General features: G+C 45.0%; 1 protein-coding gene across 4 annotated transcripts in view; it reads right to left on the bottom strand.

The window, feature by feature from the left end:
• The window catches only part of CRK (CRK proto-oncogene, adaptor protein), a 57,337-nt gene that overhangs the window by 20,835 nt on the left and 17,671 nt on the right, over window positions 1-18,831 (bottom strand). The window contains exons 2-3 of one of the 4 annotated variants that reach the window (XM_039507885.1): window positions 13,547-14,102; window positions 11,740-11,821 (exon numbers count right to left, since the gene is read on the bottom strand). The exons of the other annotated variants lie outside the window; for them this stretch is intronic. Coding sequence (XP_039363819.1) covers window positions 11,740-11,821; window positions 13,547-13,567 — 103 coding nt within the window. The 5' untranslated portion in view covers window positions 13,568-14,102. The remainder of the gene's footprint in view (window positions 1-11,739; window positions 11,822-13,546; window positions 14,103-18,831) is intronic. 4 annotated transcript variants of the gene reach the window in all.

Raw genomic sequence — 18,831 nt, 5'->3', positions numbered from 1 at the left:
TGCAGCTTTTTTAGCCCTCTACTTTCACAGCATCACCGTCCTGAATGTTAAATCAAGAGAGCAACGTTGCAGTTATAGTTAGTGTGTTTTTTGACCAACTACTAGTAACTAAGGCCTTGTCTACACTGCCACTTTACAGTGCTGCAACTTTCTCGCTCAGGGGTGTGAAAAAAACCCACACCCCTGAGCGCTACAAATTTCAGCGCTGTACAGTGGCAGTGGAGACAAGGCCTTAGTGTGTTTTTTTTATAGTGCTAGGAGAGCTCTCTCCCAGCGCTGGTACCGCGACTACACAGCCACATTAAAGCACTGCCGCGGCAGCCTTTTAACATTGCTAGCGAAGACATGTGAAGATGGTGTTTGAAGACAGATACTAAACACTACAATGAGTTTTTAGCAGCTTGGCTTTGGAGCCAACACAAATGAGGCTATTCTTCCTTTAAGTGTATTTTTTTTTTAATAAAAAAAAAACACCTATACAAATCAATGTAGCAATACAAATTTCCAAAACATGTGCAACAAGTGCATTAATCTTTTACTTCTAATTTCTCTTAGCATAAGTCACCTTCTTCATATTTGTCAAATGGCAGGTGAGTTATAAACCATCATATCAAATGCATCAACAGATATTCAACTAAATAAATCACATCCCACACTACTATACATTATGAATGATATACTAGTGATGAATTGCCAATCTTGGTTTCAGTTGTCCAGCTGTCTATTTCTCTTTTTTCCTGGTTTTATGTTCTTCAATTTATTTGGAAAACAATAAGTCTGATATTCCATATATTGTATAACCAGTTGTTGTGGGAGAAATGGAGACAAAGAGATTCACACTTCATCAAGTAATGATGAGGGGTAACGAAGGAGAAACAGTCATACTTCAAGATCTTAGTCTAGTCCATTTTCCTTCTATCAAAAAAGAGTTGCTTACCTTGTAAATCTGTTTCTCCAAAGAGGATCTCTAACAGAACTCTTGCTCATGGGCCTTAGTTCTTTAGTGCAAGGCTAGAACTCCTCCCCCTAACTCTTAACACATTTTTGACCATCAAGGGCAGCATTACCAGGGTGGATCATTGGCTCAGGCCGACTTCCTGAATATTCCAAGTAGTTCCTTCAACTGAGCAGGAGATAATGCTCCCAGAAAGAAAAGCTGATTCAAGATGATCAACTAGCAAAAAATACTATCAGAGAAAAAGTATATAATAAAATACCTCTCAGAATTATGGGATGAGGTGTTTGTGATGAGAGGATTCACCTAGATAATATCTTCAGAGAAGCAAAATTATAAGGTACACTCAATCAGTCCAGGATTCACATTCCAGCAGACTAAGAAGCCCAAGAGGTGTCCACAAGGAAATGTAAGCAAATGAGCAAAAACAACATGACCAATGCCAATAGGGCAGAGAAAGAGGAAAGAATGAATTAAGATACCTCTCAAAACGCCTACATTATAATATATAATCGTAAGAATAAATTAGCTAACTGAAAGTAAGGAACATCCTATAACAAAACAAACCTTTTTTGGTGGGGTGGGTGGTGAGAGTTTAGCCTCCCTTACCTTATAACGGGGGAAAGAAGGGGACAAACATGACTTTTTGGCCTGAGGGCCACATCTGAGTGCAGAAATTGTATGCAGGGCCATGAATGTAGGGCTGGGGCAAGAGGTTGGGAGGGGGTTTGTGCGGTATGCAGGAAGGGGCTCAGGACAAGGGGTTGGGGTGCAGAAGGGGTTTGGGGTGTGGGCTCCAGCCCAGGGCACTTACCTCAAGCGGCTCCGGGGTGCCAGCGGCGCGCAGCAGGGCTAAGGTAGGCTGCCTGCCCTGGCCCCATGCCGCTCCCAGAAGTGGCCAGTATGTCTGGCAGTGGCTCCTGGGGGTGGGGCGGGGCAGGCGGCTCCACCGCGCACTGCCCTCACCTGCAGGAACCATCCATGAAGCTCCCATTGGCCATGGTTCCCCGTTCCCGGCCAATAGGAGCTGCAGGGGGTGGTGCCTGCAGGCGAGGACAGCGCAGAGCCCTCTACCCCTCTCTCCCTCAGGGGCCGCAGGGATGTGGTGCCGGCCGCTTCCGGGAGCTGCACGGGGTCAGGGCAGACAGGAAGCCTGCCTTGGCCCCACTGTGCGATGGGGCTGGCAATCCTGCGGACCAGATTGAAAACCCTGAGGGGCCAGATCCGGTACACAGGCCATAGTTTTCCCTCCCTGCCTTATAAACAAGGTCTGGAAAATAAAGAACCAAAAAAGAGGATTCCTTCTTGTGGCCACATTCAAGCAACAATGTTTTGTAAATGTGAGGAGAGAGGGCCATGTAGCTGCTTTGCAGATGTCTGTGATAATTTTTTTTAAATCTCCCTAGCAAGCTGTGATGGGAGCCCAGATATGCCATTTTAATTTCAGGCCAACCAGGTCACAGCAGTATGAAGTACAATCAGGCATCCACTTAGACATGATCCTCTATGGTGTTGGTACCAAATGAAGCAAAAATTGTGTTGATTTTCTTATGGTTTTAGTCCTCCCAGGGACATTTTAAGATCAAACATATGGAGAAAGGTCTCTGTTGCATGGGCAGGCAGGTGTGGGAAGAATGTTGGCAGGCCAATAGGATCATTAGTGTGGAACTCCAATACCACACTGGAGAGAACTCTAACTCTGCAGCAACACTTTATCTCAGGAAAGACTGGTATAAGATAACTTGGCCATTAGACCAAAGTCATTGCCACCAGCAAAATGACTGCATGTAAAGAACTTAAGCTCAGAGGAAATAAGTGATTCTAAAGAAACTTTGATAAGCTTTGTCAGGGCCACATTAATATCCCATGACCAAGGGCTTTTTAATGGGGGTGGTGCTGAGAGACTTCTACTAAGGGACAATAAACTGAAATAGATGTGACAGATTGACAATATCCTAGATTATCTTGAACAAACCTTATGGAATTAAGATGAAATCTATTAATTAAGTTAAACCTCACTGAATTACAGTTAATACCTTTGGGGGACATTGTACTAAAAATGTGTTGTTAGGACATTGTACCTACCTTCTCTAGCAGGGAGTGGGGATGCTAATGTACTTTTCCTACATTATCAGCCTTGGAAGCCACCCACCCGGACAGATATGTGTATAGTAGTTTAAACTGGGACCAACAAAAAAAGGGTGTGGAGATAAATAGTCTGTTTTTTTAAATTGGCTCATGGGCTTCTTCCTGATCCAGCAAATGGACAGGACCCCTGGTCCACAGAGCGCTCCAAGCCTTATGGTAGGGTTGGAAGGTCTGTGCCTGCCAGACTGCATGTTAGAGTTGTGTAGGTGTCTTTATAATTATTAATGTTTTCTCCTTAAGAATAAAGTAGGTTTGTATAGAAAGAACTGTGTAGAACTTATAACTAAGGCTGTCAATTAATCGTAATTAACTCTCTCAACTAAAAAAATTAATCCCGATTTAAAAAAATTAATCACGCTTAATCGCAGTTTTAATTACATTGTTAAGCAACAGAACACCAAGTTAAATTTATTACTTTTTTTGATGTTTTTCTATATTTTCAAATATATTGATTTGAATTACAACACAGAATACAAAGTGTACAATGCTCACTTTATATTATTTTTATTACTAATATTTGCACTCTAAAAATGATAAACAAAGTTTTTTTCAATTCACCTCATGCAAGTACTGTAGTGCAATCTCTTTATTGTGAAAGTGCAAGTTACAAATGTAGAATTTTTTTGTTACATAACTTCACTCAAAAACAAAACAATGTCAAACTTTAGCACCCATGAATCCAGTCAGTCCTACTTCTCATTCAGCCAATCATAAAGACAAAAGTTTGTTTACATATACAGGACATAATGCTGCCTGATTATTTACAATGTCATCTGAAAGTGAGAACAGGCATTCACATGGCACTTTTGTAGTCAGCATTGCAAGTTATTTACGTAAATTATTTATATGCTAAACATTCGTATTTCCCTGCGTGCTTTGGCCACCATTCCAGAGGACATGCTTCCATGCTGATGATGCTCATTAAAAAAAAATTAATAAAATTTGTGACTGAACTCTTTCGGGGAGAATTGTATGTCTCCTGCTCTGTTTTACCTGCATTCTGCCATATATTTCATGTTATAGCAGGTTCGGCTGATGACCCAGCATATGTTGTTTCTTTTAAGATCATTTTCACTGCAGATTTGACAGAACACAAAGAAGGTACCAATGTGAGATTTCTAAAGATAGATATGGCACTCAACCCAAGGTCTAAGAATCTGAAGTGCCTTCCAAAATCTGAGAGGGACTAGGTGTGGAGCACGCTTTCAGAAGTTTTTAAAGAGCAACAGTCCAATGCGGAAACTACAGAACCCGAACCACCAAAAAAGAAAATCAACCTTCTGCTGGTGGCATCTGACTCAGACAATGAAAATGAACATGCATTGGTCCCACTGCTTTGGATTGTTATCAAGCAGAACCAGTCATCAGCATGGATGCATGTTCTCTGGAATGGTGGTTGAAGCATGAACAGAGATAAATCTTTAGGGCATCTGGCACGTAAATATATTGTAATGTTAGCGACAACAGTGCCATGTGAATGCCTGTTTTCACTTTTAGGTGACACTGTAAACAAGAAGCGGGCAGCATTATTTCCTGCCAATGTAAACAAACTTGTTTGTCTGAGCAACTGGCTGAACAAGAAGTAGGACTGAGTGGATTTGTAGGCTCTAAAGTTTTACATTGTTTTATTTTTGAATGCAGTTTTTTTTTTTTTTTAACATAATTCTACATTTATAAATTCAACTTTCATGATAACAAGATTGCACTACAGCACTTGCAATCGGGGAATTGAAAAATACTATATATTTTCTTTTATACAGTGTAAATATTTGTAATAAAAATAAATATAAAGTGAGCACTGTACACTTTGTATTCTGTGTTGTAACTGAAATAAATATATTTGAAAATGTTGAAAACATCAAAAATACTTAAATAAATGGTATTCTATTATTAACAGTGCGATTAATCGCAATTAATTTTTTTTACTCACTTGACAGCCCTATTTATAACTGTAGCTATTACACCTGTTAACAGTTTCTGAAAAGAAAGCAAACAGGTATCCTTGGGCAACTTATCTGTACTGGGAAATACACAGAGAACACAAGAAACTGTTCAGCCTAGAAATACCCTGGTCAGAAGGGAGAGGGACAGGGATCCACTCAAGACAGCCAACAGTTGGGGAGCTGGAAGCCTGAGTATCGATGTCCTTACTGGACCACTAAGCAAAAATACAGGTGCAGTTGCCCTGAACTGTCTGAACCTTATGACAAAGAGCTGCAGAGTCTAACTTCTGCTAGGGTACAATAAACTGAAATAGCTGCCAAACTTATCTGGATAGAGGTAATTTTTAAATTGTACTCAAACAGATAAAGAGGGTAGTCAAACATTTTTGCACAGGACAAGTAAAAGGGACTAATTGGGCCTGATTGTACCACATGGCAAACCTTTTTACCTCAAGCTGTAGATGGCCTCTGAGATGCCACAACATAAGCCACCTAGAGTCCATGCTTATGGATTTCTATCCTTTCTAGCCAAACTAAACAGAAGGCTTTCAAGTTACGATAGAACAATGTGCTCTGCTGAAGTGATGATTTAAGGCCAATGGCATCAGATTTGGCCACCTGAAACACAGTTAAGAACTTTCTGTCAGTGGGCCAGTTAGAGGGGACTATCTGGATCAAACCTTTGTCACCCCTAAGGAGACACTGATTTGGAACTCAAAAGTTCTGGGTTCAATTCCTGTTTCTGCCAATCTCTCTGTGTGATCAAGGACAAATCACAAACATTCTGGGTCACATTCTGGCATCCTTAGGTCACATCTTCACTACAAACTTTGATTGACAAGTTATGTTGGCATAAAGCCATCACAGTTAGCATATCGCTTGTGCGTGCACATACTTGGTTCCCTGCACTGACACTTCACATACTCACCAGGTGTGTGTGTCAGTGCAGTGCATGGTACACCAGGGTAAATATCCCAATGCGAAACTTGCCATTGTCTGGCACACTGCCTTTTGGGAAATTGGTGAGGCAGAAGCAAGTTGCACAGGAGTAACTAGGAGCAAGGGGTCAAATACCCATCATGCAACTTCCTCCATCCCGTAATGTCAGCCATATCCCATAATTTTTCATCTTTTTTAAAAATCCCACAAAGCCTTGCTGCATTCCCACTCTCGCCAACTCTGACAGAAGCATGAAGCCCGAACAGCTCTGCACTATTGTCATGACTGTTGCAAGCACAGGATGAATGATCCTCTGGTATTTGGAGAGCCATACTAAGAACTTCAGCATTGGGTGACATGAAGATTTTGTGGAGGACAGTTTGCTGTGTGATATAGCAAAAACCAATTCAAGGATGGTGGTGGCATTCACAGAGCAGCTGCAGACCAGGAAGCGCTGCTTCTGTGCCCAAGAAACAAGCACTGACTGGGATCACATCATGATGCAGGTTTGGGAAGATGAGCAGTGGCTGCATAACTGTCAAATGCAAAAGACCACATTCCTGGATCTGTAAGCCAAACTCACCCCAGCCCTCTAGCACAGGGAGACTAGAATGATAGCTGTACTGACAGCTAAGTGAGTGGTGATTGTTTTCAAAAAGCTTGCAACACCAGATTGCTACCAGTCAGTAGGACATCACTTTGGACTTGGAAAATCTACAACGGGGGCCATTAATGGCCTCCTGCTATGCAGGACTATGACTTGCAGTAATGTGCAGGACATACTGGATGGATTTTCAGCAATGGGGTTCCCAAACTGCAGTGGGCACATACATCCCTATTTTGCTAACAGCTCATCTTGCCATAGAGTACATCAACAGAACAGGCTACTTTTTTAAGATTATGCAAACATTGGAACGCTCCACTGTCCTCAGCGCTGGCTGGTCAGGGAAGGTGCATGATGCTTGCATCTTGAAGGACACAGGACTGTTCAGAAAGCTGCAAGCCGGGACATTCTTTCCTGACTGGCGGATTACTGTTAGTGATGTTGAAATACCAACTGTGATCCTGGGGTACCTAGCCTACCCCTGGCTTGTGAAGCCACACACCAGCCACCTTGACAGCACCAAGAAGAGATTCAACTACTGGCTCAGAAGGTGCAGAATAAGAGATGAATGCGCTTTTGGTAGACTGAAGGGATGCTGGGGTTGTTTACTCAAGACTGGATATGAGTGAGAAAAGTATCCCAATGGTTATAGCTGCCTGTTGCATTCTGCTGTGCATTCTGCAATATCTGTGAGGCAAAGGGGAAAAAATTGCCACTGGGATGGAGGGCAAAGGTGGAGTGGCTGTCTGCTACGTTTGAACTGCCAGACACAAGGGCTATTACAAGAGCTCAATGTGGAACTATGCAGCTGAGGGAGGCCTTGAAAGAGCACTTTAATACTCAGCCACAGTAAGATGATATGGTCAAACGTGCTCTATCTGCCCTGGAATTCTGGTGGCTATTAGGAATTGTGTGGTGCTTGTTGTACATGTATGAATATAACACTGTTTGTTAATGGGCCTATTAATTTTCCAGTGCTGCTTGTACATTTACAATTATTACACTGTGTTTTTGTCACTGATCCTATAAGTTTTGTCCACCTGTACAACAAGTAGTCAGTGCTTTCAGTAGTGCTAGGCATTCTGCAGCATATGTTGTGAAGTAATAAAAATTAATTTACCAAAAAATATTTTTTATTGAGAACCGAAACCAGTGTAAAAAAACCCAGGGTACAATTAAAAAAAACAAATACAATAAAAACTTCTGAAATAAATTAACAGAACTTAACAAGGAGACAGACAATTAATGTCCTTTTCAGTTCATTTTGGCTACACGTGCCGCAATAGTGACTCTCATGCATCAGTGTATGTGAAGCTATGGTTCTCCTAACTGTCCACCAGCGTGGAGTGGTAGGGGATATGGATGCATCCCCTGATGCTATGTGGAAAGTTGGTGGGGGGAGGTGTAGAAAGGTGCTAAAATGGAGTTCTCCACGGACTGCAAAGGGAAGTGAACCTGTGATTGTTGAACCTGTAGGTCAACAAGAGTCTGCAGCAGTGTTCTCTCTAATTTTTCCCACACATGTACAGAATAAATGTTATGTGAGACACATCACCTTCATATTGGTGCACATAACAAAATTCATGTTGTGGGGTGGGGCCAAGGGGTTCGGAGTGTGGGAGGAGGCTCAGGGCTGGAGCAGAGTGGAGCAGGGCTGGGTGCAGGGGTGTGAGGGCTCCAGCTGGGGGTGCAGGCTCTGAGGTGGGGCTCAGGGCTGGGGCAGAGGATTGGGGTGTGGGGGGGGATGAGGGCTTCAGCTGGGGGTGCGGGCTCTGGGGTGGGGCTGAGGAGCTCAGGGCTGGGGGTTGGGGTGCATAGGGTGAGGGCTCCAGATGGGGCCAGGGATGAGGGGTTAAGGGTGCAGGAGGGTGTTCTGGGGCGATGGCACAGAGAGGATTCCCCCCAGCTCTCTCCCCCCACAGCAGCTCCTGGGCTGGGGGGGAGGGGGGGAGAGGCACCTCTCCCCACCGCGGCATCTCAGGGGCTGGGGCCGTGGGATAAGCACCCTTCCCCCGGCAGGTCTGGGCTGGGGCTGAGTTGGGGGAGGGGTGCCCCGGTCATGGCAGGTCCAGGGCTCAGTTGGGACCGGGGGAGGGACACCCCTCTAGAGTGCCAAATCCATAGAGAAAATTAGCAGGTGCTACTCAGCAGCACCCACCAGCAGCCAAGCTACCCCCACCCCCCCAGCGCCTCTCACCTGCCAGAAGCCCTGCTGACCAACTCCTCCCTCCCAGCACCTCCCACCCCTGCGAACAGCTGTTTCACAGCATGTAGGAAGCTCCGGGAGGTGCAGAGAAGAGCGGGGACGGGGCACTCTCAGGGTAGGAGGCAGGGAAGAGGAGGGACAGGGGTTGGGACTTGGGGGAAGGGGTGGATTAGGGGCAGGGCACGGGGCGTAAGTGGGGGTCGAGTACCCCCCGCGGTTAGAAGGGAAATCGGCGTCTATGGTGCACCCCTCCCCTGGCCATGGCAGGTCAGCTGGGCAGCGCTAAACAGGCTGCTGCATGGCCACGCAGCTTACAGGGCACTTAGGTCTGCAGCATTTGTGTTTGCTGATGAAGAAGGCCCATTATGTCCTGGTACATTTCCTTCTCCTATCCACTCTTTCCCTCTCCATACTGTCTGCAACATTCACCCTCCAGGCCCTCTTTTTATGATCCGATGCAGCACTAGCTTGCAGGACCTCTCTGCACATATCCTCTTCTTTCTCCTCCTTATCATGGTCTGATGTTCCATGGGTGTGTGTGTGTGTGTGGGGGGACCTCTCAACACCACAACAGCAGCAGCTACAGACAAAACATACAGAGGTATTCTATGTATAGCACAAGGAAAAGTGAAAGTTAAGTTTCATAACTCCCTTCCCTTGGCTTCCCTAAAGTTTTAAATGAGACACGGTTATTGACACTTCAGCCTGGGAGTGCCTGTGCACAACATCACTCACCAGCCCCAGCCATGGAGAGTATGGCCGAGCAGAGGCATTGGAGGGAAAGGGAATTCAGTTGTACAAAACAAAATTTCAGCCTCTGTTGCCCTACACTTATGCCCATGGAAAAGGCATTGAACATTGGCACTATTTTCCACAGACGGTGGTAATTTTAGCTGATATCTCACTCCTGAGGGTAACATAGGCACAGACAGCACAGCTGCTGCTGGTGTACTGAAGCCACCTGGCCCCACATACACTAGCCTTTGCTGCAATGGTGATTGCCAAAGTCATCGCCGACTGGTATGGGGAAGTATCTTACCATAAAGAGTCCTGTGGCATCTTATAGACCAGGGGTCAGCAACCTTTCAGAAGTGTGCCGAGTCTTCACTTACTCACTCTAATTTAAGGTTTCGCGTACCAGTAATACATTTTAATATTTTTAGAAGATCTCTTTCTATAAGTCTATAATATATAACAAAACTATTGTTGTTTGTAAAGTAAAGAAGGTTTTTAAAATGTTTAGGAAGCTTAATTTAAAATTAAATTAAAATGCAGAGCCCCCACAGACTGGTGGCCAGGACCTGGGCAGTATGAGTGCCACTGGAAGTCAGCTCGCTTGCCACCTTCGGCACGTGTGCCATATGTTGCCTACCCCTGTTATAGACTAACAAATGTATTGGAGCATAGATGCATAGGCTTGCCTCATAACCTAAGACATGCAGAACGCAATGCCATCCACAGCCTCAGAAACCATCCTGACATTATAATCCAAGAGGCTGATAAAGGAGGTGCTGTTGTCATCATAAACAGGTCTGACTACCAAAAGGAGGCTGCCAGACAACTCTCCAATACCAAATTCTACAGGCCACTTTCCTCAGATCCCACTGAGGAATATACTAAGAAAATGCAACATCTACTCAGGACACTCCCTACACTAACACAGGAACAAATCAACACACCCTTAGAGCCCCAACCGGGGTTATTCTATCTACTACCCAAGATCCACAAACCTGGAAATCCTGGACGCCCCATCATCTCTGGAATTGGCACTCTCACTGAAGGACTATCCAGATATGTGGACTCTCTATTCAGACCCTACGCCACCAGCACTCCCAGCTATCTCTGTGACATCACTGATTTCCTGAGAAAACTACAATGCATTGGTGATCTTCCAGAAAACACCACCATCCTAGCCACCATGGATGTGGAGGCTCTCTACACAAACATCCCACACACAGATGGAATACAAGCTGTTAGGAACAGTATACCTGACCATGACACAACACAACTGGTTGCTGAGCTCTGTGACTTGATCCTCACGCACAATTATTTCAAATTTGGTGACAATATATACCTCCAGACCAGTGGTATCACTATGGGCACCCGCATGGCCCCACAATATGCCAACATTTTTATGACTGACCTGGAACAACGCTTCCTCAGCTCTCGTCCACTCATGCCCCTTCTCTACTTACGCTACATTGAGGACATCTTCATCATCTGGGAAGGAGAGCCTGGAAGAATTCCACCACAATTTCAACAGCTTCCATCCCACCATCAACCTCAGCCTGGACCAATCTACACGGGAGGCCCACTTCCTAGCCACCACAGTACAAATAAGTGACGGTCACGTTAACACCACCCTATACCGAAAACCCACCGACTGCTATGCCTACTTTCATGCCTCCAGCTTCCATCCCGGACACACCACATGATCCATCGTCTACAGCCACGCACTGAGGTACAACCGCATTTGCTCCAACCCCTCAGACAGAGACCAACACCTACAAGATCTTCTCCAAGCATTCTCAAAACTACGATACCCGCATGAGGAAATAAGGAAACAAATCAACAGAGCCAGATGTGTACCCAGAAGCCTCGTGCTGCAAGACAAAACCAAGAAAGAAACCAACAGAACTCCATTGGCCATCACCTACAGTCCTCAGCTTAAACCTCTCCAACACATCATCAGTGATCTACAACCCATCCTGGACAATGATCCCTTGTTTTCACAGACCCTGGAAGGCAGGCCAGTCCTCGCTCACAGACAACCCGCCAACCTTAAGCATATTCTCACCAGCAACCACACACTGCACCATAGCAACTCAAACTCAGGAACCAGTCCATGCAACAAACCTCGATGCCAACTCTGTTCACATATCTACACCAGCAACACCATCACAGGACCTAACCAGATCAGCTACAACATCACCGGTTCATTCACCTGCACATCCACCAATGTTGTATACGCCATCATGTGCCAGCAATGCCCCTCTGCTATGTACAGCGGCCAAACTGGACAGTCTCTAAGGAAAAGGATAAATGGACACAAGTCAGATATTAGGAATGGCAATATACAAAAACCTGTAGGAGAACACTTCAACCTCCCTGGACACACAATAGCAGATTTTAAGGTAGCCATCCTACAGCAAAAAAACTTCAGGCCAAGACTTCAAAGAGAAACTGCTGAGCTTCAGTTCATTTGCAAATTTGACACCATCAGCTCAGGATTAAACAAAGACTGTGAATGGCTAGCCAACTACAAAAGCAGTTTCTCCTCCCTTGGTGTTCACACCTCAACTGCTAAAAGAGGGCCTCATCCTCCCTGATTGAACTAACCTCGTTATCTCCAGACTGATTCTGGCCTGCATATTTATATCTGCCTCTGGAAATTTCCATTACATGCGTCTGACGAAGTGGGTATTCACCCACGAAAGCTTATGCTCCAATACATCTGTTAGTCTATAAGGTGCCACAGGACTCTTTGTTGCTTTTTACAGATCCAGACTAACACAGCTACCCCTCTGACACTATCTTACCATAGAGGAAGAAATCATAGAATCATAGAATCTCAGGGTTGGAAGGGACCTCAGGAGGTCATCTAGTCCAACCCCCTGCTCAAAGCAGGACCAAACCCAACTAAATCATCCCAGCCAGGGCTTTGTCAAGCCTGACCTTAAAAACCTCTAAGGAAGGAGATTCCACCACCTCCCTAGGTACCCATTCCAGTTCTTCACCACCCTACTAGTGAAAAAGTTTTTCCTAATATCCAACCTAAACCTCCCCCTCTGCAACTTGAGACCATTACTCCTTGTTCTGTCATCTTCTACCACTGAGAACAGTCTAGATCCATCCTCTTTGGAACCCCCTTTCAGGTAGTTGAAAGCAGCTATCAAATCCCCCCTCATTCTTCTCTTCTGCAGGCTAAACAATCCCAGTTCCCTCAGCCTCTCCTCATAAGTCATGTGTTCCAGCCCCCTAATCATTTTTGTTGCCCTCCGCTGGACTCTCTCCAATTTATCCACATCCTTCTTGTAGTGTGGGGCCCAAAACTGGACACAGTACTCCAAATGAGGCCTCACCAGTGCTGAATAGAGGGGAATGATCACTTCCCTCGATCTGCTGGAAATGCCCCTACTTATACAACCCAAAATGCCATTAGCCTTCTTGGCAACAAGGGCACACTGTTGACTCATATTCAGCTTTTCGTCCACCGTAACCCCTAGGTCCTTTTCTGCAGAACTGCTGCCCAGCCATTCGGTCCCTAGTCTGTAGCAGTGCATGGGATTCTTCCGTCCTAAGTGCAGGACTCTGCACTTGTCCTTGTTGAACCTCATCATATTTCTTTTGGCCCAATCCTCTAATTTGTCTAGGTCCCTCTGTATCCTATCCCTACCCTCCAGCGTATCAACCACTCCTCCCAGTTTAGTGTCATCTGCAAACTTGCTAAGGCTGACATCCCTAGAAACCTTCAGGAAAGGATTGTTGAGTACCCCCACAAAAGTTTAATCGAGATCTCTCTGGAGAATTCCAGGAATGTCTGTATACATAAACTGCTCCACATGCCACCCCCTGTTAAATCTATGGGGCAATGAACAGCAGATAACTCTACCTGTCTTTTTTTTTGGACAGTTACCACTTCTAGTATGAGTAAAATTAATTAAATGTCACTACTTGGGTCCTGGTAAGTTGGGATGGGGCATCATTTGTATATTTAAACACTGTAATGGGAAATGCATTCACACACTTACCTGAGGTTCCTTCCCCTGCATTAGACTCGCCTGTGCTCGGCTGCTGGGACTGACTAGACTGCAGTCGAGTCTCCTACAGATCCTGGCTTGAGGCTTAGCTCAACCTTCAGGTCACATGTCCCTCATCCCCCTCGCTGTTCACAGCAGGGGTCTGTCTCTCTGGCTCCACCAAGGAATCCACGATACTCTGCAGCGTGCGGATGAGGTCTCCACCAAGTCTGACATGAAGCTCATTGTACAAGCGGCAGATCTGCACCTTGGCACCAAATCAACCGTTGGCCTTCCTGACCTTCTGATATGCCTGTTGTAGTTTCTTGGCTTTCACGTGACACTGCTGTACCCCTTCTCTTGCATCCCCCATGCAATCTGCTCATAGATGTCCACGTTTCTACATCTGCTCCATAGCTGTGCCTGCACAGCCTCTTCTCCCCACTGGCCCAAAAGATCCAATACCTCCTGTCTACTTCAGGCAGGAACACATCTGGAGCATGTAGCCAGCGTGGTTGGTTGGGCAGCTGCACACAATAAGGGAGGGCTGCAAGGTGTGTTCGCCAAGCTGGGCAATCAGGAAAATGCATTTCAAAAATATACCGAGTGGCTTCCATTCTCTGTATCCCCTGGGCAGTGGAGTTCACAACTGTGACCAGAGGGGGTCAGTGTCAGGCATTGTGGGACAGTTGCTGGAGGACAGTCTACACTTGCAGTACATCAACCACATTATGTCAACCATGGCTTAATGCCGTTCAGGGAGGTGGTTTTACTGCATCGCTGTACTGGGGCATATACTTTGCAGGAAACAAATTTAAGCATAGACACTTGGACAGGTAGGTTGACGCTAGGCTGCTTACATTGACTTAACTTTGTAGTGTAGACCCGGCCTCTCTCACACTGAGTAACACCTAATTCCACAAGTGGCCCCTCTGAAATCAGCGCAGGAGTAGAAGGTGGAAGAACTGTATCCTGGAGAGCAGTGATTCTAAGGGTGTATCTTCACAGCAGTTAGCTCAAATTATAAATCTAGTGTTACCCTTAACTCCTGTCCACACAAAAAAATTTCTAACTTGCGTTACGTGGTGCTTTAAACTCCAGCTAGAAAGCCTTTGGGGATGTGTTAATGCTCTGGCGATGCTGGAGCTAGTAATGCAGTGGGGATGCAACAGCCTCAGTTACAACAATTCATCAGCCGCTAATCCAACAACTGTGCTGCTAATTAATCACTCTGTGTAACTCCAGTATTGTTTTGAAGTGTGTCTGCAATAACTCAAATAGTACTAACTCAAGATAACTGTTGATGTGAAGACAAACCCTAGGAGGATATAAAGGTTATTGTAGATAACCAAGAGAACATTAGCTCCCAGTAAAATACGGGGCTAACATGATCTTTGGACAGTTAGAAGAGAAGTGATAATACCTTTGTATACAGCACTACTGAAAAACCTACCAGAATATTGTATCCTTTTCTAGCACACATTCTTTCAAAATAATGTTGAAAAACTGGAGAAAGATCAGAGGGGAGCTACCAAAAAAAAAAGTGACTCTAGAAAACACTCTTTGCAATGAAAAACTTAAGCAGTTTAAGCTATTTAGCTTATCAAAGAATAGGAATCCTCTAGTTCAACCACAAGTTATTGAGCTTGACAGAGTTTACTTACATGCCAGGGAAGAATAATTCCCTTCACTAATAGGTATTATTAGGTCAAGTTCTATGGCCCATTTGATACAGGAAATCAGATTAGATTAACATATAGTCCCCTCTCTGGCTTTAAAAACCTATTAAACTTTTAAAGTGTTTACTACACTTAAATACCTCACAGAGGTTGTACTGAGGATAAATTGATGTGTGAGGTAGTCTGATATTATCGCAAGGAACAAGAACACCAAAGGAAACATTTGTTTGGAGAGGTAAAACAATTATCTTCTGGGTCTGTTCCTGCCGAAGCCAATTCCAGTAGCACATTGCCCTCATCTTCTGGTGGAACAATACTCAGGGAGGGAATAATGTGGGGGATAGGGTGTCAAGCTACCAAGGTAAGCTTGCTGCCAAAGGAGATAGCTCTTGGGTAAAGTTCCAGCATGAGGCTACTTAGAGAATGACCCTCTCACCTTCCCCCACCACCTCCAATCCAGTGCTGAGTGCCACAGGACTCTTTGCTGCTTTTAGGGAAAGAGTAGTTCTCTAGCTTCCTCCTCTCACACCCTAATCTGCAGCACTGTCCCGCAACTCCTTCAGCTGGCTCATTTGGTCAAGACATATAAAAGGCTGAATTTTTTCTTAACTAGTTATGGTGTCTCAACTTGGCCTCTGTCCTGTTCATGAGGTCAGAGCAGCAATCCAAATCTTTCCCTTTGATCAGGAAGTGGAGGCATGGGCTGAAGACAAAAAATGATCTAGAATTTAACAATTTATATTTTTTGTGGAAGGGATGAGAGATTACGTGGGCGAGATGTTCTAGTAATCTAAGCACAGGTCAGAGCCAGAGATCCTTCAACTCATCTCTCAGGTTGAGACAAATTCTCTTTCTGACAATGAACAAATCACTTCTGAGTCAGTTTCCCCAGCTGTAAAATGGGGATAATTACTCACAGGAGTAACGTTGGAAGATTTATTTATTTATTTATTTGGTAACACTTCCTAAGTCTGGAAACCCATTCTGGGGTAAAATACTTACCATTCTACTTCATTTTCAGAGTGTAGTCAGAAGGCATAACCACCCTTAAAGCAGCCCATTCTCGGTCTCTTTAGATTTCATGTCATTCTCTTATTACAGAAGGGCCAACTCTGCTATAGATAAGATTAACAATATATTTTTGTTTAAAGAATGACAGGTTTTGATTGCTTGGACTGCCTTGAAATTTGGTGTGCCTCATGGGAGCATGGGATAGGGTTACTGATCCAAATTCAGGGTCATATGAGCAAGAGGTCCTGCGTACCCAAGGGAGCGAGGCAGGAAAGGAGGGCCAAAAGAAAAAACAAATAAAAACCCAAACCAGCTTTTCCTCAAGGTTGACAGATTCTACCTTTTTTTTTTTTGGCCCAGATTTGGGGATCAAGCCAGGGCCCTGCTCCTGGCACAATGGTCTCAATCACTCCACCTTTACTCCAGCTAGAGCATGGCACTCACTACCCCTCTGAGAGAACAAAATTTAAAATATTCAAGAAAAGAGTTCATCTCTTTAAATAGGTACAACCCTAATTTTCCTATAGCCTCATGCATCCAATGGACTATACTCTGTCCGTATATGTACAATAATCAAGAGGCTTTCTAGTCTGCCAATTTTATCTGCAGCTCAATGGCTCAAAGGAACAAACAGCAGCCAGTGAACCTACACTACACCCGATCAGTCTCAGTTCAAATCTGACCTAGACCAGAAACCTCAGAAAGGTCTGTAGGTATGTCGTTAATATCTGCTGGCCAGGGGGTTATTTTAAGGAAATGTAGTTTGAATACAGCAGATAATTCAGAAGATGCTAAAAATATTGAATAACCAACCTAACAGCTTTGCCTGTGCAGAGTTAAGTCTGTCAAGCAATAGCTCATGCCCTCCAGAATGTAGAATTCAGCAAAACCCAAAACTTGTGAAAACTAAGAAATACAGTTAAGAGTTAATGTACACCCCATACAACCATAACTCTGTCGACCTGGAAAGAACCAATGGGAATTTTCTGCACAAACTCCAGCTGCATAAACTGTGTTAGATGTAGCAGTATTGAATGGTGGAAGAATTAGCTGGAGTGGCTTGGAAGAGCTGGTGACCCTCTGAGGCCTTGGCTACACTGGCGCTTTACAGCGCTGCAACTTTCTCGCTCAGGGGTGTGAAAAAACACCCCCCTGAGCGCAGCAAGTTACAGCGCTGCAAAGTGCAGCTCCCAGTGCTGTATGCTAAACCCCACGGGGAGGTGGAGTACCTCTCTCCCAGCGCTGGCGCTGCGACCACACTCGCACTTCAAAGAGCTGCCGTTGGAGCGCTCCCGCGGCAGCGCTGTACGGCTGCAAGTGTACCCATACCCTACATGTGTGAGAGAAAGCTTCTCTCCCTGACCCCACTGTGTGTGATCGAAGGAAAGAGGTGCATGTGTACATTGAGAGATCCAGTATCCTTCATTTCAACACTGTATTGTGTAGGTTGTGTCAGCAGTGGGGCACAGAAATCTTCTTGCTTTGCCATGGGGATTTGTCAGCAGTTCAGTGGGAGATGAGTATGGTGTGTGGGTTTAATGAAAGGTTAGTGTGTGTATAAGGATGAAGGGGTTGAGAGAACTGTAAGATTTAGTAGACGTGGTGTTCTTTCTGTATATGAGTGTGGGGAGTGCCTGTTCAGCACAGGACAAAGGTGTATGGGCATGTACCTTAACTCTTTATTTATTTGTTTTCACAAGTTTGAGTTTTGCTGAACTTGATGTTCTGAAAGGGCACACAGTACTGCCAAACAACCATAAATCTGTGTTAATGAAGTTTACCATTTAAATATCCTTTAAAAAAAGGGGGGGTGGGGAATGACAGTGGTCATAGACACTTTTAGTTTTCATGTAGGTGTGCAGTTCTCTGAGATATTCCTGTGGACAAGTAATGAGAACACCTAGCTCTTACAAAGCATTTTTTATCAGTAAATCTCAAAGAGATTGCAGAGATGGGGAAACTGAAGCACCAAGCCTGGTGAAGTGACTTGGCCAAAATCACCCAACAAGCCAGTGGCAAAGCCAGGAATACAGCTCAGGTTTCTGAGTCCCAGACCACTATTCTTTTCACTAGGTTACACAAATGCTATGTGATTAATAAGAGCCCCCCCCACACTTGTGCAATTTTTTTGTAGTAGAATGGGGATAACAGTCATGCTTTCAAATGTCTGTAGTGAGTAGTTGCTAATGAAACCAGTGAGAAAAAACTCAAACATCTGTGAGGAAGTGGGACTGTTCTTTTCTCTGAATACTGGGGGGGGGGGGGGGCTCATTTCCTGGCAGACCCTCTGTCGCCTGGCAACTAATGGCCAGGCCCTTCCCCCCCTGCAAGGGGATGCTAAAGATGTGGGAGAACAAAGAGGTCAGGTGACCTCCTGGCCCAGGAAAGGAACTCAGAGGAGGAGGGGCTGGAGGGGTTTTCAGTCTGGAGCTGGCTGGGGACGAGGAGTGAAGTGCAGATGTGGGGGTCTGGCTCACTGCCCCCCAGAATGGACCTGGCCGAGAGGTCCGGTTCACAGTACCTACAAGCTCTGTTTTAGACCGAGTTCCTGTCATCTAATAAACCTCTGTTTTACTGGCTGGCTGAGAGTCACGTCTGACTGCAAAG

The sequence above is a fragment of the Mauremys reevesii genome, linkage group 20 (genome assembly GCF_016161935.1).
Source record: "Mauremys reevesii isolate NIE-2019 linkage group 20, ASM1616193v1, whole genome shotgun sequence".
Taxonomy (NCBI): domain Eukaryota; kingdom Metazoa; phylum Chordata; order Testudines; family Geoemydidae; genus Mauremys; species Mauremys reevesii.
The sequence above is the reverse complement of the archived record's forward strand: the minus strand, read 5'-3'. Positions and strand labels throughout refer to the sequence as shown.